At 30.3% G+C, this 24,059-nt stretch overlaps 2 protein-coding genes and 1 long non-coding RNA gene across 12 annotated transcripts in view; all 3 read right to left on the bottom strand.

Moving 5' to 3' along the window:
- Positions 1 to 15,941, bottom strand: part of LOC117212069 — a 68,458-nt gene extending 52,517 nt beyond the window's left edge. For 5 of the 10 annotated variants that reach the window (XM_033456546.1, XM_033456541.1, XM_033456543.1 and 2 more), the window contains exons 1-2: positions 5,563 to 6,941; positions 3,958 to 4,513 (exon numbers count right to left, since the gene is read on the bottom strand). The gene's annotated coding sequence lies outside the window, so the exon portion shown is untranslated. Of the gene's footprint in view, positions 1 to 3,957; positions 4,514 to 5,562; positions 6,942 to 15,545 lie in introns of those variants that run through there. The other 5 variants (XM_033456535.1, XM_033456540.1, XM_033456538.1 and 2 more) reach the window with 5 other exon arrangements.
- A 1,448-nt stretch (positions 15,942 to 17,389) lies between these two features.
- On the bottom strand, positions 17,390 to 18,012 carry LOC117212092. The gene is made up of 2 exons (XR_004488397.1): positions 17,652 to 18,012; positions 17,390 to 17,575 (listed from the first exon to the last, which is right to left on the bottom strand). It is a non-coding gene; the product is annotated as an uncharacterized LOC117212092 (long non-coding RNA).
- Positions 18,013 to 21,362: 3,350 nt separating this feature from the next.
- LOC117212114 (39S ribosomal protein L44, mitochondrial) lies at positions 21,363 to 23,082 on the bottom strand. Its single transcript, XM_033456626.1, has 5 exons — positions 22,753 to 23,082; positions 22,318 to 22,684; positions 22,082 to 22,166; positions 21,703 to 22,006; positions 21,363 to 21,634 (listed from the first exon to the last, which is right to left on the bottom strand). The coding sequence occupies exons 1-5, from the start codon at positions 22,811 to 22,813 to the stop codon at positions 21,510 to 21,512; spliced, it is 942 nt and encodes a 313-aa protein (XP_033312517.1). The 5' UTR covers positions 22,814 to 23,082; the 3' UTR covers positions 21,363 to 21,509.
- Between the last annotated feature and the right edge of the window lie 977 nt (positions 23,083 to 24,059).

Genomic DNA, 24,059 nt, shown 5'->3' on the forward strand with positions numbered 1-24,059 from the left:
AGAATATGTCACGATACACTTTCTTTACTTTTTAATTTGTGATGTGCAGTTGGTAAAATACGGAGATCAGACAAAAAGGAAGGTCATGAGAATGCTACACATTAGAAAGTATGACAGTGCACATCAAGCAAGACACAATGCCATTATCGGGTTTACGATGGGAGCGTACAGCGTTCAGCTCACCGATATTTTTCAGATTTTTACACCGATGAATTATATGCCCACTATATGTGTATGTTATATGCGTAGGTTGCTTTTTTAGAAATAAGTATTTTAATTTAATAACTTTTCTAAACAAACTACAAATATATTCCTGTGATTAACTTTTATTTACGATGTTCAATATTCATTTTTAGTTACGTTTGTTACAGACATTTGCTATAAATTTTGCTATTCTTATGATATCTAGTATCTAAAGACAATACTAAGATATAATCATTACAAGATATAATCATAATCACAACTAGAATACCCATACTCCATAGTAGATATAAGGAATTAGTCAGTTTTGTTCTCAGAAACATAATTTTTAATATAACATAATTGTTAACGCGATTGAGCAAAACTTTTATAATTCTTGCTTTCTGTATTCTTCTAATAAATTAAAAAAATAATTCATTAATATATTGATAACAATAAGAACAATACATATATATAATCAATGTACGTGTGGAATAAATTAATTGAAATGATTAATTACGATTATTTCCGAGCTAAGTATTGACTATTAATATTTATTGCGAAACAGTAAGCCTGATTATGTAATAGTTCTTTCGTTCATTACTTTTTAATCCAATAATTAATATTACCTTTCATCATTATCTGCTATCTGTACTCTTTAATTAATAACGTTTTCGTTAAATTCATACGTGAATTATAAATAATAAATTAACTACATTGCACAATTTTTCCTTTCCAGAATTATTACAAATTACTTTGCACTGTTTTCTTATTTTCCTTCTTCATTGCCTTTTCCTTGTATACTTTGAATACATTTTATAATATAATGCCACGAAACTCGTACATGTGCATTACATAAAATTATTAACTATTGTAAAATACTATACTTTAACTACTTACACTTTAGAAATATGTAGCTTTTGCAAAATTTGATGTTAAAGTAAATGAATGCAAAGTATAACATTACTGATCGACTAAGTATGTATAAGTCACGTTAAAGGTAGTTAACAAGTAATAAATAATTGATAGGTTGATACCGAATATCTCAGTCGAAATTCATACATTTGTACGTGAAATAAATGGAAATCGACATTAACGCGTGATCGTGGTGCGCCATCCTTAAAAAGAAGGAAAAAGTTCACAAGGACGTCAACGGCTAGCATCATCGAAGTAACGGTACTGTAATGACACTCAAAGAGAACCGAAAGCTGTATATAGAAACGGTTTGGAGGAGCATGTATAAGCCAAGTAATAATTGGAGAACTATATATGAATATCAGTAAGCAATCATTTTTCTTTTATTTTCCCAATGATAGTCTTTCATTAAAAATATTATTAATAAAAGTTATAACTGAGATTGTTAAAAAATGCAAGATCCAAAATTTGGAATTTATAAGAATTTTCAAAATTCAATGTCTCCGTCGATATTAATAATTAACAAAGAAATTTTTTATACTATTGAATAAAAGAATTAAAAACTTGATATACAGTATTCTGATTTTAAAGAATTTATTTTACAAGCATGTATATTCTTTAAAAATGTGTAATATATAATTTTATTTTACTCTAGACTCTAGATGAATACATATATATATTTCTCGGTAGTGAGATTACCACAATGAGATTTCTAATTATACCTCACGAAAGATATCAGACAAGCAAGAATAGCAATGAAATAATTCGGAGAATTGCATACAGCTGTATTCCCACCAATTTACTATGTCAATTCTTGTAAATATAGTTTCCTACGAAAGCTACATCCTCGTTTCTGGATTTTTGCACAAACACGTAAATTGACTAAAAAGTTTGCAATAATTAGTGATAGTGATCCTTAATCTATTTTATTTATTAAGCGTTACGATCACTAGTATCATATTGCAATGTTGTAAGAATTTGTATCATAGCTATGTCGAAAGAAATAAATGACGAGAATGATCGTGATAAAATTGTTTGTAAAGATAGTTGTAAATAAAAATAATCACGACCTCCTCATAGCCACCTCAGGGAACATCGTAATCCCTAAAAAGGTGATTCTTGAACTATAAATTAAGAGTTAAGGATCTAGGTTAGGTATTCTATAAATATTGTATCAATCAGAGATAAGTTAGAAGCTACATCTACTTTCTTAAACTACAGTTTTTTGGCTAACATAAAATCTGTAATATTATTTAACAAAAATAGAACTTTGGAAAAATCATAAATGTTTATGTTAAAGGAATATCGAATGTAAATATATTTTACGAAGTGTATTATTCGTGTTCTAGTGTTAAAAATCTTGTAAAACTTCTCGTCGATACTGTAGATGAAATAACTTTTATATGAATATATAATCATAATAAAAGGATTCAAGATTGTCTTCGTGAATGAACGTGTTAAGTAACATTTTCTAATTTTTAAGTTACTACAACTTTTAATGGCCCAAAAAACCATTCAGTACATAAAGTCAAGATATACTTCACTTATATTTATTGATAAACTCAAACACTTGTCAAAGTAACTGGCTTTTTTCTTTTTCTCTGATCTCCGCACATAAGACTATTACATATTAACTATTATTTTACTTAGCCATTAATAGAAGTAACACAACACTTGATACATAGAAAAATATCATAACGTTATGCTTAATTTTTGCAAGTTAATCCATTGTTATGCAATAAAAAAGTATTTAAAATATACCACAAAATTACCAATACGAAATGGAACTATCTAAAAAAAAGAAAAGACAAATAAAATGGTACAACATGGTATTTGTATAATTTTGAATAGAATACAAATATACGTTTCTAACTTGCACCTAATAACTTTTTCAAAATATTAATTGCTAGGAAAAATTTATTATCAGACTGCAAAGACTTTTTAATTATTTTGATCACACACACTTTTTTCTTTTTTAATTTTATGCATTTTTATTTAAACGCTGTTTTATTAAGTCATATTCAATAATTTGTTGTCATCAGTTTCATAATCAATTGTTATTAAAGCGTCGAGTGGAAATATAAAAGAGGAATAGTTAATCCAAATAATCATTAGTCGAGTCAATGGATAGTTATTCTATTAGATATATAGTGAACCACTAAATAAAACAATCTTAATAGGAACAAAAAATAAATTATAAAATCAAAGGAGTTATTTGATTTGGGTATGACTGTGTATCATTCTTATTGCTTCTTCACGATAACTGTGTTCATAGTTCCATGAGCATTATGAAGTACGTGCTTCTAGCGTAAAATGCATGCTGCATAATAAGATCATCAACGTGGGTCATCAGTAATCTACGCAGCGTTAACGAGAAGACATAGAAAATCATCGCGACGTACAACACGTTCGAATGTACAAAATTAGAAAACCCTTTCGTGTACTTCTACTGTTGTCAATTTGTCGTTAATTGAAAATAGTTTTTCATGATATCATATAAAAGAAAAAAATTAATTCTATTCTTGACTGCCAAAAAGCTGAAAGCGAAACTTTCATTTTAAAATATTTTATTAGATTTCCAACAAAAAGTAAGAGTAATATATCTACATACTTGACCATCTTTTTTAATGTGATGCCCCCTTTAACTCATACATAAATATATGTTTACATAAATATAACTAATGCTTAAAAAGCTTATTAAGAACCAATACATTAATTTTCATTAGAAGATAAGTATCTACCTTTGAAGATAGATAAATGAAGAAAGGTATTTGCCTTGAAAAAAACAAATCATAAAAAAACAAAGCAGAATTTTTAACGTCGTAAAGGTATAAATCTACTAGTAACGGAAAAACAACTTACCGGTAATGACGTCAGCTGTGGAAGGTAAGCCGGATCTCAAATTTCCCCCACGAGTAGTCAATCCGTGCGAGAATAATTCACCGCTTCAGTCTCGAGTGCAAATCACGTACATGTGCGCGCGTAATCACGCACACATGCGTACGCGTGCACATATGTGAGTATACCAACCGATCTATTTATAAATTCTATATCGACTTTTTAAAAACTTTTGCGAAACACGCTACTCCACATTATACTGTACGTCGCGCGAACTTTTTGCTTCTATTCTCACTAAGCTATTCCCTTCGTCAACTCTTTCTTTTTCTTTATCATTTCCCCTTTCTTCCACTGGTACTCACACTGTCTTCATTTCTTCGTGTGACGTTTTGTTTCTTTTTCTTTCTCGCCACCTCTTCCTTCTTCTCTGTTGTTCGCTCGTTGTTTCTCTCTCTTTATCTTCCTGTGTTAGCTTACATACACTTTCATGCGTTCCACGCCACTCGGTTTCGTACACTCGTAACACAACTTAACTGACTTTTCAAATTTCTTTCTTGCGCTGTTGCTCCAGCGACGATTTCTGTAGATAACAGTTGGAGAAATATCAAATTAGTATCTGCTGTTTAAATCTTCCCGCCAAGCTGAACACACATAAAGGGACATGCGCGCGCATTAATACACGCGATTATGACTTTTATACAGAATTTTTAGTTACGGTACTACGAAGGTAAAATAGAGAACTTCGATTGTTAGGATTATGAAAAATTGGAATTGAAATTGTTTAATTAAATTGTACATTTCTGCTACGGTTTTCGAATTTTTATCTTAAGAAAATTTTTGAAGTGGTTTTTCCATATTTTCTTCATACTTACTAACTTAAGAAATTTTTTAATCTATTTAGAGATTTTAATACATATTCTGTTGAAATATCTATAAAATGTATTTTACATTTTTGTAAATATCTCAGAAATATTGAAATAACTCACAATCGCCGTTCACATGCTAAAACATGCTATAGATTTGGTTGTACAAATTTTTCCTACATTTCGTACATGTATCGAAGGAACAGTGTGATTTAACACTCGCACGGCCATCGATAACTCTTTTCAAGCCCAAGAACTAATTTTCTTTCATTTATCTTCTTTCTGAACTTTTTACGAAGTATGCTAAGAAAATATGAGCTACAGTTTGAATAGTGTGAAGTCTGTTGAAGAAATCTGTGAAAGACGCAATATAATCAGTTTTTTAATGACAAGTCTAAATAACAAAAGATGTGAGAAAACGATTTCCGCGATAAGAATATAGATATATATTGACTTTATCTTTAATGATGTCATATTTAATCCAATAAACTAGATATCTGAAAACATTTGGTAATCCAAAAAACAATGTGCCATTGTAGATATAAAAATACTTAACTTCAACTCTTCTTTCACTATAGTCGATTTCTGGAAGTGTTATTTATAGCCTATATGTGAAACAAATATTCAAAACTACGATATAACATAAGCACAATTACATAAATAGTAGTATCATAAGATATAGATCTAAACAGATCCAGCGACGGCCATGCGAGTGTCCAGCACCGATCGTCTCAATACATGTATGTATGTATTTAGGAAAGTATACCTTCATTATTGTGGGGGAACGCGACGCGGCTTCTATACGACGAATTTTCATTTGCATTATCCTTCCAACGTTTTAATTGCGTGTGTCACCATTATACGATATATACTTAACGAATGTTACTCGATCGAGAAATAAAAAGGTGAGACTTTTCGGTAATCAACAGAGAGTAGAACAGTATATACATATATAAAATAAATGAGTGAGAGTCGAGTCAAAGAGTTTCGAGAAAAAGAGAGAGAGAGAAAGGAAACGAGGTGAAACGAAACGAAACAAGAAAAAGAGGGAAGGGATGAGAGAAAAAGGTAATTGTGAAAGATGCCGCGTTGCCGTCGCTGCGAATGCCAATTTTGTCTTCTTTCAACCGACTGACCCTATCACCGATTAGGCGGAGCGCGTTGCACTCCACTTGTTCTCACAACTTCCGGTTCAGCTGTTCGCACAAAGGTCCGCATATCTTTCAGTGCCCCGCTCTCCACGAGAGTCTTGGTGGCTTCTATCTCTCTGTCTCCCGCTTTCTCTTTCTCTACTAGTACTCACAAATCAGTGTGAGTACACCTCGCTGAAATACAACTGCTCGACAATCTCATCATCACTGTTGCCACGTGGCTCACACTTAACAACTTCCACACTATATTCCACTCGCGGTTCATCGTTGCTGTTAAAACCATTGTCATTTCCTTTTTGCTTACTGCCAGTAGTGTCATCTGTATTTATTTCGGGGTTGTCGTTCCTACTGCTGCTACCGCTACTACTGCTGCTACACCATCCGTTATCACTCCCGCAATAAAACAAATTTATCGTCAAACTCGCTTTCATTATGCAGTTCTTCTATCGTCTGCTATTATCGTGTTGTTTTGTTGGTTTTCCTTTCGACCCGATGTTCCTTCGTTTCATAGTAGCCTAGCACAGTGCGTGTACGATGCACGCACCGTGCACGCTTCCGGTACACGTGACCCAGCGCGCTACCAAGAGAAAGAAATTGGATGACTTTCAAGATGGCAGAACGAGAAACATATACGCGCACAGTTTCAGCGCATACAGCAACTGACGACAACTGGTTGCATCAAAGATATCCGAATCGATGTTGTTTTCTTCTTAAAGTTTATGCCATTCGATCCTTTCTTTCCACCACTAACGCTATTCTTCTTTTGTTTCTTCTGTGTACTTCCTTCGTTTCGTTTCCATTCGTTTCTTAGTTTTTTTGTACTCTTGGAGTTAATAATTTTGTTCTCTTCCTCTTCTTAATGTTTGACCACAGCTTTTAATTTGGTGGATGAATTACTTGGCATATAGGGACATTTCATCTTTAGACATCCACTCGTTCTTGAATCTCTGTAGCGGTGATAATGGCAGCAACGGCAATATCCCCGGCAGTAGTTCTGTAAATAAAACGTAAGTTATTGATATTTTGCTTATTTGTCATGAAGATACTTTATTTTAAATCAATTTTATAAATCATAATTTTGTAACAATTATTAATTATTTGACTACGAATATCTACAATGTCTTTGAAAGAGAGATATGATACATATTTTACTATATGTACATTTACGACTTATATTAATAGAATGAAGGAGAATTTCTTAAGGATTCAAATAAATGAAGAACTACAACTTAAATATGAAAATATGCTTCATCCTAACGAATTAGTAAACTTATTTGAGATTTTAAAAGTAATAAAAATTCTCTTTGTGACCACATGTATAAATTGCTATTGAGATAGTAAATACACACTTTCATACTAAAATGCCTTTTTCGTACGTAATTGCACACACCATACTAATGCGTCTTTGCGATTAATATTTGACCAGCTCCTTCCAAAAGATAGTTCTCCTATCTCTAAAATCATATTTCAAATAAGAAAGGAGAAATTAAGGACTTTAAGCTATATCCTCATGTATAACCTACGTGTAACGTAATGAACATCTTTTCGCTATGATCATGAAATATCAGAAAGATATGTGAACCACTACTTAAATTTTAATAATTATACTTCATTATTAATACCATGTATATACTTAAATATTAATTATCGTCTTTAAATAACAATTGATATTTAAGAATTTACATTTATGAATTTGATAAAAGTAAAATATTTATTATATATTTAAAATAAAAATTAAACGCGTGCACAGTAAATTCTTTCGCCTACATTGAAAAATACATCGCGTTTAAAATCAAAATATGTCATCTTGAATGCAGTGGAAACGATCGATCTTCGTAGTATGTATACCACAGAATTATGTATATATATTCCAGAAAAAATTATATCAAATATACATACAAAATATTTATATTGGAAAAAATAAATAATAATTATTTCCTTAAGTAATAACAAATAATAAGTAAGCTTTATTTGCTATTGTATGTTAGATAATATCGATATTTTGAATGTGTGTGTGTATTTAAGCTTTCTATAGATCTAATATAAGAATAGAGGTCTTTTACCTTGCAAGGTAAAGATATAGCTACATTTCATGAAGTGCTAGTAGCGCACTTATAAGACTTGACTTATGAAAGATTGCGAAACAACAACGTTCAGCCAAAAAGATGGATGAACATAAACACGTTACATCAAAACGCTTTCGTAACAAGATATAACGATGAAAGTCGCATAGATAAACAAATCAAATAAAATAGTAACGGGAGAAAGAATCGAAAAAAGTAAGATCATAATTTAACGCACAGATGTATAACTTACTATATATAACTGTATCTACATAGTAATGCATAATTATACAAGGATTTACACCTTAATTAGTTATATTGTCAAAGGTAATACAACTTTTATATTTAAGATTGTCAGTAAACTTATACGAATAATTGACTTCTACGTCTTCTTTAAATACATTCACATAATTGTTTCAGTTTAAACAATTCCAACTAACTATGTCACTCTATAATATATTTCACAAATATTTAATGTTTAATTTAATGTGTGAAATAATTTTATGTTTATATGTAAAACAGCTCAAACCCTGATTTGCATTTCTTTGAAAATCTGCTATTACGTCTCAAAACTGTAAAAATTTACACATTAAATTCAAGCCTATGTAGATAACAAGAAACACAATGCTCCTTGACTTTTTCCCATGTAAAATCACGCATAATTCTATCGTAAGCAACATTGAACGCATTGCAGATGTGTCTACGCCTTAAATATAAAATTAATTTCTACGTAACAGACAAACAGAAGAATCTAGTGCTGTGTACTAAATCGATATTTTTTATTTATAAAATTCATTCACACACACATAAAACTTTTAACGATACAACTTCATAAAAAAATTACATTTTAGTGATCTATATTTATATATTTATTTTAACCATCGCCTAAATTTTTTGTAAATTTAGGATATCCTTTTGGAACGATATTATTCAGATTATGATAATTCTAAGGAATTCTGGATGCTAATTTAAGTTCTCTTTAATACTTCCTAACAAAATGTATTAGTTTCTATGAAAAAATATTGTCAACGTAACTATTGAAATATATGTATCGTGATCGATACATAGAAAAAGTATATAAGCCTTATTCTGATTTAAAAAGTATTTTAATTTGTGCTTTGTAAACGTATATATAGTTTTTAACCAATCGCATTATAAGGACACAAATTAATGATGCAGCTTATAATGAAATTACACTCGCGTATACAATTAAGAGAATTCTAACCTCAATTTTTCAAACTATATAAAGTTCATGTAATCTTAAAAAAAAGGTATGATTACATTCTACCCTAAAAATGTGGTTCCAAAACCTGTTACGTAACTTTAATCAGCCATTTGAACGCGTAATGTACAGGTAAAAAGTTAAAACCAGTTTATACTTCCGAAAATAAATATTCTTCACTAATATAAATATAAACATAAATCTTATATATGGCGTATTACACTGTTTTGCCATATTTTGCATAATTAAAAAAAGTTACATAGATATAGGAAGTTTGAAACATTATTAAAGAATTATAAAATATTCTGAAGACGATAACAATATATTTATAATTACTGTATTATAAGATAAGAATAGATTTATCAATCTAATGATTAGGTTTTAATACCCCATTTTAAAATGGTCACTGTTTCTAATAGTCATTGATAGAATACTTAATTACAGTAAAAAATTAAATTATTATCCTAAGAAGATCATTTTAAGCTTGCTTCATCTCAACGAATTAATCAACTCTTCCTCAACTCCTTAGTTCATCACGTGTACTAATACATGTTTACGATACCTCTTTTTCAAACCACTGACATGTAAAAGTCTAGTGGTGTAACATCAAGTTGTATAGATTTAAGTATTTTTTTATCCATATTTTCTATTTTTGTTATAAATTTGTAATACAGCTTCAAATAACCTATGTTTAAGCAATAATTTTTTCTTATTTATATTCATTGAAGATCCTAATCAATTTTCGTTAGAAAAAATTGAACCACTTTATGTTGATTATCTGGAGGAAATCTGGTAACAAATAAAAAGTTACTAAAAGCGACAATGAATATCCTAGAACATTACTCTTCTCGTTAGTATTAAAACTAATAATAACCAATACAGCGACGTATAAAGCGTACAAGAATTCATTCCATTCCCGCGCGCGCGCTGAATACATTCCATCCGAATTATTATTATCTTGCTAAACCTAGAACGGTCGATAGCTCCGCAGTCGTTGTGACTCAAAGTCGAGCCGAGTCGAACCGAGAAGAGTCGAATCAAACCGAACTGGACTGTACTTTTGTAGCGCGTCAACGCGTAAAAAGGGCGAGTGCGAAGTGATAGATCATACCAATAAAAGGACTGTATTTTGTTTGAAAACTCTTCTGCGCACCCCGATACGACTTCCTAATTATGTCACTGCCATATCGGAAGATATCTCGAATTATTTAAAAAGTACTTTTAAATCATTATTTTCAGAAACAAGAAAGGCCAAAGTATAGATTAATTACTAATAAAATTACTGATTTTATTAGCCACGAGCTGGCTAATTATTACTATATATATATTATTACTACACTATATATTATTACTACTACTGATGCGTTCATCAAGAAATTGTATAATAAATCAAAGCATAGATTTGTACATTATTTACATTTGAAATTAATAAAATTTATTAGACTTACTTTTAAGGATACTTAGATACCCTATTAGTAATATTTTGAATACGATTTTAAGTACTAGAACTAGAACCTGCATATAGTTAGTATCGTTATCCATATTATTTTATTCTTTTGCTTTTGCTTCTTAATAGCGATCCATAGATGATTTCATTACTTTTGAACCGCATTTGCAACGAAAATATGGTTAAAATATATTTCAAAATATGTCATCGCGTTTATTAATGCAATAAACATACAGCAATAAAGTGCATAGGATTTACCCATAATCCATTTTTTATGTCTATGACTTCATACGCAATGCGCATATACGGGAGGAAAATAACCGCACATTAAAGGAGAAATACACACACACATACAATATATTTTGCATGTATACATAAATTTAGTTCACATTTTTCTCCATTTTTTTTATTTGTTTGTACTTCCTACATCAAATTTATGAATATTCAATGATATTTATATAATATAGACAAAATTTTTCATCGTTAAAGAATCTGATTCCAAAAATTGCATAATTCAGAAACTATACGTATTCATGTTAGAAGATGGATTATATAAAATAAAATAGTGGCTACATGCGAAATTAAATATGTACTACAACATTTTGCGTATACAAGATGAACTATGAAAATGGTACAGATGTATTATACAAACACGAATATAAACAATTTGTTCCTTTTCTAATGTTATGGATAAAATAATATTACAAATAAAAATAAAAAGGAATAATTTTGCTTATCTATTATGACTCATTTAGAAGTAATAACAAGTTATAGTATACTCCTCACGCGGAAATGTACAAAAATGATCCATATTTCTAAACCGAATAGCAAACTTTAATTTCTCAGTAATCATCACATTTAGAAACAAATATAGTAGTAATATGAATAACAATCAAAGAAATATGAAACAAGAAATGATATTAAAAATTCTAATTAATTTAAAAATTTTTCACGATTTTAGTTTTTACATTAGGTTAAGATATAATTTACTGGTAAGGTATAAATTTTTATTGTTATTTAAATATTGTAAAGCAGTAATTTTATATATGTATAATAGTTCTACATTGATTTCCTTAAATTTAGCATTATGCTTTTGTTATATATAAATCTTGACAAATATCAAGCATTTATATTCTAGACTTTTGAATAAATTCAATGAAATATACCTAGAAAATATTATTAAATATACTTTATGGAACATAATTTCATATTGATTAAAAAACATATAATTTACTAGGCATTTACAATATTTCATAAATACGATTATAGAATAACAATATGTTACAAAGTTTTTATGTAATGTTACACTACTTTCTCATAATATTAAAATTGTCCTATTTCATTAAGAATATTCTTTAAAAACTGAAACTAAGTATTTTTTTGAGATAATACAAAACTGGTAAAACAAACGAATGACTCACAAATATTATCACAGACATAAAAAACACATGGAAGGCACTGAAAATTTCACGAAGATGTTTAACATAAATGGAAGAGAAGTGTTTCGATTTTTTGTAGTGCCTTAACCTGAATCCCTTTGATTTTAAAAATCAAAGTATATATTTAAAAGAGATGTTTATAACAAATCCTTAGTAATAAATATTGGAAGAACTGTCCAGTACCGGGAATTTATCAAGAAGAAGAAAACTAGATAAACTGCAATCATGAAAGAAATATTTTAGATAAAAATAAATAAAATTTTGCAGTACACGACATGACTAATTTTCTATGTCTGTACTGATAATTCTACGCATGATTATCGATATCGACATAAAATTAATAGCAATTCTAAAGTATTTCTTTTATCTGAATCAAACAAATAAGGAGAACTATCCATTAACAGCGAGACGCAAAGGGTAAGGATACAACGTGTGAATAATATTGTAAAATATGCGAAATCAAAATCAAATTCTGCGAACGCAGAAGTGCAAAAAATCCAAGTTAAAATCACAGGCTCGCACTTGATATGAGCAAAAAGTCGCAAATCGAAAACTAGTATATTGTGTCAGCGATAATGTGAGCTAAAGTATGAGCCAAAAGTCGTAAAAGATAAAAATAATAGAATTACATCGTGGACGAGTAGAAAACTTAAAGAACAAAATTAAAGTCACAATCTAAGAATTTCCTTTCATGAGCCAAAAATCGCAGAATCCTCTTCAAAAAAAAGCATAAAAATGAGAAAAAAAGGTCAATTTCCAATCAATAAAAAAATTCAGAGAACTAAAATATCCAAAAATTAAAATTGCAATATAATAATCGCATTTTGTATGAGTTCTAAGGAATCTACCATTTCAGAGTTTACAATTTTCTTCTGTCATCTTGTTCATAACAATTAATTTTATCCGAATTTCATTTTTCACAAGGCATCGTGTAATTTATTTCAAGAATAAAAAAATAACATAAAAAAAATTCTATTATTCGTGTTCTAAAATTTAAAAAATCTAAGATTAAAAAGATTATATGAAAAAATTAAATGTAAAAAGAAGAAAATTTCAAAGACAATGAATTAGAAAAAAAAACAATAGATCTCGTTTACAATGCGAAAATTCGAAGAAAATCCAAGCCGAGTATTTATTGAAATACCAATACCGCAGCATCGAACTGCTCTACCCGATCAAAGTACTTTGCAGATAACTGATAAGGTACTCGATTCTCGTATGGTTCACTTACATAACTGTAGGCGTGTACTCAAAATTAGATAGTCGACATCCTCAGTCGCGATTTTTAGCTCACTTTTCGAATAAGCAATAAAATTTTGTAAAGCTCCATTCGCAGGGAATCAACTAAATTCAGTGGAATTACATGCATATGTGTAAGGTTAAGAGAAACCGTTGTACCACGAAGTGGAAAGTCTTCAACTTGAATCGATTTAAAAATAGAGTTAAACCTAAATGTCACTAACATTGAATAAAAGAAGTAACAGGAGTGTAGTAAAGCGAAGAATCGTTTAGAATCTCTTCTTCTCCAACACATATGCAGGAACGAGGAAAATCAAAGAAATTGGTCAGTGTTTAAATAAATGAAAACATTCCTTTAACCAAAGATATTCGCAATTATCAGAAGAACTACCATTTTTTATCATTTAGCTAAAACGTTATAAATCACAACGACTAGTCTAATTAAAACGTAATATCGTTGCTCACGAGAGAAGAAACGTTAAGGAAAACAAAGATTGATATAATGCAAACGAACGAGACACGTCATCATAGGTTCAACAGTTGCGATCATGAGTTCGCTTGTTCCCCAGGCGGTAAACGTTTCACGAAAGAAAGGGTTGATCGTGTTATAATTCATCCATTCACTATATCGATAATATTTCTTTTTACATTTTCATTTTTCGGACATATAACAATTATATAACATACGTACGATTTTGTTCGTTAATTAATCACACGCTGCACGTTGTTATCTCTTCAAGTTCACACGAAAAGTGGTCGGAATAAGATATCGCCTATTATTAGATTCGCTATTTCAGGATCTTGAATACTCTTCAGCACTCTCACCACTGCTCCGGGACATCATTATAAAATGTGAATCTCGTGTATCAAAGGAAAGAACTTTGCGAGGAACACTTGTGTTGCGATATATCACGAAAACACACAGAAGTTCGTTGAGACGACACTTTTTTAAAAATCGTTGCAGGCAAAAAGAAACACGAGTACACGAATCTAAATACGCAGGTAGCCAGAAAATAGAAGTAATACACTCGGTCGGTAACTTCTAAACACCATGGAGCACCACTTAAACACGTTATTCTTGAAAATCTTAGAACACAGGTTAAAATATGCGTGAACGGCGACGAGACTTGTTTGGGAACTGCAAGAAGAAACATGAACGAGAGAACATGTATAATTGTGCCCGAAGGGCCGAAGAACAAGTGAAACAAATAAAACTACCACGGCACGAATAAAATGAATCGATGAGAACAACCAACGAATGAACGAACGACCGATTAGAACGCACTTCAAATGTTGCAGATGAACATTACGAGCGACGTACACGGACAGCACATATTACGGAATCGTTTCCAGCTACGATGCTATCAGAATGCATGGATTTCACTATTGTACACTTCGTAATACCACTATATAACTGTTTAGGCTTAGATACAGGTGCAGATGTATTCGTTCTCTCTCTTTTTCTATTATCTCCCTGTTTATCTTATACCAAGAATAAACAGAATAAATATGAAAAGGAAGAGGCGGTAGAATAAGGTAGACAGGGAAGAGGAAGAAAGGATAGAATGTGGTTTATAATATAAATGAGCACTATAAAATTAATAGTATATGTAAGAGACTAATTAAATGTATCATACAAAGGAGTATCACTTTAAAATGATATTATTCAAATCAGATTAATTCTAAGGAAATGTTCACAAATAAATACTGAAGCATTTTTTAAGAAATCAAATCTAGCTTCCAAAGAAAAAATGTTGCCAATACAAATGTTGAAACTTCACTAAAAATTACTCATATATACATATGGTGTTCTCAATGCACAGATAATTCATTTCGAATATTCCCGTACAAAATCAAAAATAGTATTCTATCCGAAAACGAGAAGAATAAATCTGAAGAAGGAGTAGAAGAAAGGTGGAGGAGAAGAAAGGATAGAATATACTATGCAATAAGAATTAACAGTATATGTACACAAATTCAAGCATAGCTATACAAGAGAATAAGGATAAATTACACACATTTACGTATATTGTTGAAAGAAAGGAAGATAAAAGAAAAGGATTGTGTATGTGTGGTCGTGTACGAATGTATGTACATATACATGCGCACGCGCGCTCGTATATGTGTATACGTGTATATGTAGATGTGCGCGTATGTGTATAAGAGAAAGAAAAAAAGAAAAAAGAACCTGAGAGACTACGTTTAGGCAATATTTTCTTCTACACCAACATTTCTTTTCGTCGATCACTAGTTATTTAAGAGTTTCTTACACTCCGTCGAGGAGCGTTCAACACGACCGGGGAATGTATCGGTTAGTTTCACCACACACATTTCTCTTCTCTTACCCGAAACTAGTCCGTGCGTATATTCCAGTTGCGGCAACCTATGGTGATTAAAAAAAGCACTCGCGTCTCACATTCGCGACCCCAACGATAAGGGTAAGTCGAAAATCGTACGGTCAGTCCAACGTTTTCAGGGCCGCCAGGTTAACGTCACGAAATCCACCGACACAACCATAGATCCCAAACGGTGGACGGACGGACGTAAGGACGGACGGCTGGCTGGCAGCAGGCAAGGCGGAATCACAGAGAGGTCCGGGGGGAGAGGCATTGAATACGGCGGGGTGAGGGTAAAGTTTTTGGGCGAGGGGCAGGTGGGGTTATAAGGGGACGGGGACGTATGAGACAAAGTGGGGGGAAAACGAACGAGAACGAGCGAGCGACCGAACCGACTGACGACGTAGCGTCGCGGGGGACGGAGGTCTACGCTAGCTCAGGACCGTTACATTCAGGTCCCCTCAGTGCCACTACTTCTCGTCGAACACATATTTTTCCCTTTTTTTCTCATTTTTTTGATGTATATTATTATATCGTTGGATCTTAGATCTGTAAGATAATATAGACAGACTTTTAAATATAGTAAATTAATGGAAAATATGAAAAGTTTATTTTAGATAATAACGGCATGTTGGAAAGAGAGATCCATGTATACAACCCTAAAGATCTCCGCGACTTAAAGGTGATAGTTTAGAAACGTATTAACTATAATGTTGTAAGGTTTTACAATGTGTTGTATGAAATTGTTTGGTAAGTTCGTAGGATTCACAACACCAGAACTATAAAGTTTATGCTAAAGAAATTTAAGTTGAAGGTATATGAAAAAATATATAAATTTTGTTATCATACGAACTGGAATCCTCAATTATGCACATACATACATACATAATCTTATGATCATTCAAATTCCTAAAAATATATTGTCGATCTATGAAATTTCCATGAAAAATTATGAATTAGTTATTTTAATCACTAATAATTCTAGTGTTAACTTACATATATATATGACAAAACGCTGATCTATGCAAAATGCTGTTGTATGTATGTATGTATGTATGTATGTATGTATGTATGTGTGGATAAAAACTGCTTTTAATTGACAATTAAATGTAACTGAGAAGAAACACTGGAAAAAGTATCATTATTTAACAAAAACGTTTGATCTCATATCTTGATGAAAAAATTAAGAAATGTTAGATGTTAGATCAAATGTTCAATTTCATCTTTTTATCATGAATTTATTATTTCTGTCCGACTATCATTTATTATGATATTTATAAAAATTTTTCTTTTTATGGCAAGAAACTAAGTATTCCAGTAGCGTATATACATTATATTTACATTTTTTTCAAATTTTATTGTTTACTATTATATATTTCATTATTCGTGCTATTCGATATACATATTTCAAGTACTGCTATTTACATTCAAATTTTCATTCATTTTTGTTACGCGTCCTTTAATCTAGGCTTTCACTTAGAATTCGGAATTTTTATGAACTAAATAGATAATACATCAGTACCTATTTAATACATTTAGTAAAAATGAAAAAGACAATGGGAAATATACTATGCCATACAAATACTTTAGATTTTTTATTGATATAAACTGATTCGATGTAAAGTACGATAAAAAGTAAAAGATGATTAGTCGAATGCAGATGATTTTAATTCTAAATAAAAAGTGGCATTATAGCTATAATAGGAGTAACTTTTAATCTTTAACATACATATCAAATTTCCTTTCTTACATATTTAACTAAAACATATATTCAAGAATATCTACATTTTACGATGTAACATTGAACATTCGTCCTCGAAATTTTTCATTCTTTAAGAAAGATACACGTAATCAGAATCTTCTCAATCATTTTACTAAAATCCTGAAATAGAAAATGACAAATCTCTGTAATTAAACCAATAACAAGAATATAAAGAGTTTGTTATCAAATATCATACCTTGCATCATTTATTATCATCAATTCAAATAAGTGCAAGAAATTCTTCTTTTCTTAAAAATCATTGATAATTGCTCTTATCTAACCATACTTCAATCCTGAAAAAATAGTCATATCAGCGGCAGTTGGTGTGTTAATTTCTACTATATAAAATTCGTCTTTCAAAAGCGTAGGTGCAAGTAAGTTAAGAGCGATGTATACGGCACTGTATCGGGCACAAGCAAACTCGCTGCCTTTGCGGCCGGGTAGAAGGGAAGAGAAGGGTTGGGTAGAGGGAAGAGCAGCGAAATGAAGAGGAGGGGCCGGGAGGGGCTGTGAATAGTACGGGTAGGGATGTCGGCCGTTGTCGGAGGAGGGTATATGGTTGATCCTGGCCGCGCACATATGAAGGTACGAGAGAGACGGGTAGAGCGTGTGAACGAGCAAAAAGGAACGGAACAGTGCAAGAGCCCGGCAACGATGCATTACTGGCATACGCATGGCAACGTCGCAAAAGGCTTCATGGACGCCAAGCAATCCACCAACACACAAGTATACGGAGAACGGCAGACCAGAGAAGGAAAGAATCCCGTTTTACTGAGTTGAAGGAGATAGAAAGAAGGGGAAGAGGGGGGGGGGGACAAATACACGAGAGAATGAGAGATCTACCGAGTCTTAAACAGGCTACGAAGTTTTCCACTGATCTCTTGAGATTTCAGAAAAACGTTTGACATATTCTAAATACATACATGTATTTGTATATGTACGCGTACGAAATAGTTTCGTTTCACTAACTTACTTCATGTATATAATATACGTTGTATTGCATACTCGAATGTATTATTATCCATACATTATATCATTTCTCTTATGCCAATATCGTGAATGTACTATTCAATAGATTATAGAAATTCTCGATTAAATATAAAATAAATGAAATGATGAATCAAGTAGAGTATAATCACTGTTGTTATACTACGTTTGTTGTGCCACGTCCAGCATTTTATATAATTTATAGAGTCGAGATTTGAAGAAGACATTAAGTTCGCTTCTTTACCGAAAAATAAAAAATTTGTACATTCATCATTTTGGCATAAGGGGTTTCACCATTTATTATACAATTCCTATTATTGTGATATGTTTCGGTTTCGAACTTTACCATATTACAACATGGAAACATATAATAATTATGAGAATAGTTTATATATATAATAAATAAATTGCATGTTAATAAAACGAAATTATGTAATAAAATATATTAGTAATCTTATAGATTGCGGATGTTTGAGCTTTTATGGGAAATTTAAAGATGCAAAAATGCATGTACAGGATGCATATATAAATGTAAAAATAAACAAAATATTCGAAAAAGTAGTCGTTATAATATTTAGTGGACGGATCAAACCTTTGCTTAGATTTCATATCATTGAATGTGTTCATAAAAATATGAATTTACATAAACACCCATAATCTATTTATAACTTCAAAATCTTTGAATCTAAAAAATGAATTATTTATCTTGTAAGCCAAAATTTACAGTAATGCTTATACCACACAAGCTTATAATGCAACTTAAAATTGATGAAAATATACTTTAAAGTACATAAACAAATCCAAAAACTTGCAAGTTTGCAAAACAAGAAAACGATGAACTATTTCATACTGCAAATTTAAAATTTGTTTCGAAATAAACGAAATATGTAATATGGTATATCTGTAAAACCAAGCCCAAACATCAAGAATCCAGGGGCGTAGACTACACAAATTGGTTTCTTTACATATTATTCCTTCATTATCGATATAACCGACTTTAATGCTGAATCATCGTTTCTCCCTGTTTTATTTCGTTAAATACGAATACACCTTGTCGCGATGTATTTAAAATATTTCTCGAATCGATACATTACGCTCCTTATAATGAGAAATAATAACAGAAGTGGAACTGTAAAACAATAACACTGATTACTCGATGGCGAAAGGGTGTGGCAACGCCATTGAGTCGTTACACGCAGGAATAGAGCAAGTAGTGGGATAATACGTGCGATTGCGTATATTTGTGTGCGCGCACGCGTACATATATATATGTATGTAAGTGAATAAGCGAGAAAGAAAGAAAGAAAGAATGATGCCGCGTGGAAAGGAGAAAGAAACTGACTGAAGTGCAAAAGAAATAGACAGAATAAGAAGCGAGACGACCGTAAAAAAAGAGCAACAAAAATGAAGAGAGAAAGAGAAAGAGGGAGATGGTAGAAGTGGCGGAAACTCAGAGCGGTGGAGTGCGGATGGGGACAAGGATGAACCACCTTAAAGGGGATAGCATGAATCATAAGTAATCAATATTATACCTACGACCGATATAGAAAAATTTTGAGTGATATTTAACTCCTATACCATCTAAAAAAATTGCTATTTTAAAATTTAATTTCATTTCTGAAATGTTACTTGTGATTATAATAATTAAGTATCTTTGATTTGAAAAATATGTTCTAAAATAATATGGCCGTTTCCTTTATTGCCGTCTTCACATATATACCGGGGATATATATGCTGTTTTTATTAAATTTAAAATATTCTTTCGTCCGTAATTTCATATTCTTATATACATATTTTTAATCAATTGCAAAATATATATATATATATATAGTACATATGTAGTCGTATTATTCCATGATTTGAATCTTTTCTTTAAATAGAATTGGAATTCATATTTAGGGAAAATGTAAAATATTTATTATAATTCTTAAATTATAATTTATGTATATAGTAATGTCATTAATAATAAGTTGCTTTATTTTGATGTAAAATAACAACCATGGTATAAATCGGTATGAAATAACATTAGTAATAGAAACGTAGAATATATGACTAGAATCGTGTAAAAATAATTCATATGTTAATCCTCATTCTTATAAAGAAATGAAAAATGTGAATTATTTTGTATGTTTTTTTGTATTGTAATCAACTTTCTGGTTATAATTGTAGCTATGCGCTGAATTTATGAGAAGTTTGCAAAATAAAAATAATATTAAAACAAGAAAGTATAAAATAATTTAAAAATAATTTATTAATTTTTGATAATTTTATCGTTTACATGCATATGTTAGTTTTTTAATATTTTGATCATATGAGAAACTATACTACAAATTTTCGTAATATTATCAACTAGCAATTAATAAAAATCATACCATAAGCATGAGACGATTTCAGTTATTTCACTATAAGCAAAATTTTATGTCATATAATACGGACGTTGCTAATACCGTTATGCAGTTTTTCCCCACATACATACTTAAGTAGTTTATTGCGTTCACAAAATATTCTTAAAAATAGAGTAATATAATATACAAGAATAAAAAAATTTATATAATGATATTGATTTAATTAATTTAATGATATTGATTATTGATATAATTGTCATGTTTGTTAACTTCTTTTCAAAACAATATATTTTTAATATTACTTTCATGAAATTTTTACTGCAAGCAACTTCAAATATTTCTGTATATTTTTATTTGATATGAAGTTATGCTTTTTCTTTTATAAAATGGTAATCATGTTCGATACATGTTAAATATGTTCAGTTTTACATAAAAGGAAAATTGATTCCAAACATGTATTTACTGATGCGTGATATAATTTCTTTAAGTCTTATATTAGTATTTTATCTACTTTTATTATCTATAATTTGTTGAAACTATATTTCTTGTTTAATACTTCCATTAACTTGTTTAAATAAATTATTCAATACATTTTATTTTTGCAGTAATAATATATCAGTAGGACGACATTATTGTAAAGCAAGGGTTAATTATATTTTGTATGTACATATATACATTTATAATTAATATTATTTAACGTTCTACAAATTTGGTAACTGTTTTCAAGCAGACATATTTATTTCTTCGTTAAATCGTAACGGTTGACTTGTGTGGTATAATCCATACATCTGAGCTAATATATTAATAGCAGCTACATCTCTTGCTTCTGAAATGGTTTGTCCAAAACCTACAAATGTAATTAATTAATTATTTGTTATAAGATACTTGTGCCTTTCAAATATTTAAAAATATTACCTGAACCTAAATATTCTTTGTTTGCATAAATTCCAATATGATAGGCAGCTAAAAGTGTATTTCTTCCAGTTTGTCCAATAAGTCTTGCTTCTATAGGTGTTTTCTTCTCTGTAGAAATTACATCATTTAACATTTCGAATGGTTTAGTTGGGCACCATATTTCAGTTAGATCTTTGCTTGCTAATCCTACTATCAAAAAATCTCTGACAAAAGCACTTGTGTGATCAATATTAACGCTTTCAGCAAGTGCTCCCACGAGTGCTGTAAATGTTTGTGCCAATGTTTCTTGGGACACAGGATGTTCCTAAATAATATATAATAAAGTTATTAGTTTATAACAGAACAATGAATTACTAAAATAGTTAAGTTATATACAAACACTAGTTAAAATGATGTCTTTTGTTCCAATATGTAAAGCTGCTGTAGCTAATATCTCTTGAGACAAAAGATAGTCATGAAGTGCCCTAAAATATAAGTGAATATATTAGGAATGAATTTAGAAATTCAAATCTGCAGTTTATATAACATGAAAATTTTGTTTTTTGATTATAGCTGATACATTTTTTATAATACTTATGTGCATACACAAATACATATCATACAGTTTATACATACATAATACCAATTTCAGGAAGACGTGGTAAACTTTTATTTAAATACTTCTTTACAACTGCTGAAGTTATTTCTCTCCCTTTTTTAATATATTCTTCGTTATGTTGCACATCTAGTTTAGGATCCTCTATTCCCATATTTTCCTGCTTTTTTAATTCATCAAGGATATATGATTTGTGTATAAAAGCTTGATTCAATTTCTCAATATCGAATTTTTCTGAAAGTCTTTGATTAAATGCATATATTTCTATATTTCTATTCCACTCAATAAAATTACTACGTTTTGGTTCAGGTTGAGGTGGTAACCTCCTTTTTCTTCGGGTTATTTCAAATTGAGTTGGAGCAACCCATCGCTGAATATATCTGCAAACTATATTTGCAATTAAGATATTATATACTCATTTTCTCATACATTAGAGTTTTTATCCATATATTTACCTCCATAATTTACATACTTTATGCTCGTAAGACTTTGGAAACATAATTGTAACCTATTCATATTTTTATTTTATAAGAAATATAATTGAGTTTTTGTCAAAATATAAGTTTTCACTTCAAATGAGAATTGTTTCTATTAATGCTATAAATGCAGATTAAAATATTAAAACTGTTCATTTATTTTAATATTGTTTACAATATACTACGATTACAACCATAGAACTATAAGAATAGAATACGTCAGTGCGTAAGAAAGAGAACGCTGCATAGAGGCCGTCCAACAACTCCTATTGAGGGAGATATCGCCATTTTGATGTATTTTAATTCCCTTATTAACCGTATGGTTCTAGTACTATCATGAAACTGCCTTAATGCAAATGCACATTTAGTGATTTACGCTGCTTTACAACGGGCGACAGAAACTGTCACTAGGCTGCCATATATCAGAATAGAAAAGAGAGGCGGGTAGAAAAAAAACAGAAACGTCTATACGATCGTGATTTGCTTGGGAGAAAAGTGTATGTGGTAAAGATGTTTTGTGTATGTATTGTGCTGGATTGCAGTAGTAAATATAAATACAACAAAAAATATTCTTTATTTAAAATCTCCAAAAACGTGGATTTAAAAAAAAAGTAATTGCAAGCCATTTCTGAAATAACACAATTAAGATCACTATAACCGATGCGTCAAAAACATTTTAAAGACAAATATATAATAAGAAAAAATGCGATTCAAAGATACAATTATTGCAACATACTGTCTGCGAAATTAGTACTGTTTTGTGTATGTTTATGTTGTTATAGTAATAAATACAAAATATTGAATGCATATATAAAAAATTGTTCATTTATTTTAAATATTAATTTTTCATTGTTTAATTTAGTTAAATTATCTTCTACTATATTAAGGGGTAAAAAATCTTTTTTCATTAATAATCTAACTCGAAGATGCAATCTGATATTTCCATTTTTATAAAACTAGCTTTATTTTGTTCTTTGTTGTAAACAAAATTCAGTTCTGTAGTGTTTATTTTTTACCTGATAACTGTTTCATTTATTCTAAAATGTTTTCAATAAATAAATTTACAACAAAATTTACCTCCGATGATTAAGTACCTCCTTTGGTTTTGAAATTTGAAAATGGTTATTTTGCGCCAAATAACGCATTGGTCGCGATCATCCTACTGTGCTCTTGGCTGCTGTGACGCATGCGCACTGAAAAAATTGTATGATAGCGCCATGCAACTTGTAAGGGAATATAACAAAATGATGACATCCCCACCACTAAAAATTGGGCGAGTTGTCAGA

This window comes from Bombus bifarius, unplaced genomic scaffold (genome assembly GCF_011952205.1).
Source record: "Bombus bifarius isolate JDL3187 unplaced genomic scaffold, Bbif_JDL3187 scf7180000008274, whole genome shotgun sequence".
NCBI classification, from domain to species: Eukaryota; Metazoa; Arthropoda; class Insecta; order Hymenoptera; family Apidae; genus Bombus; species Bombus bifarius.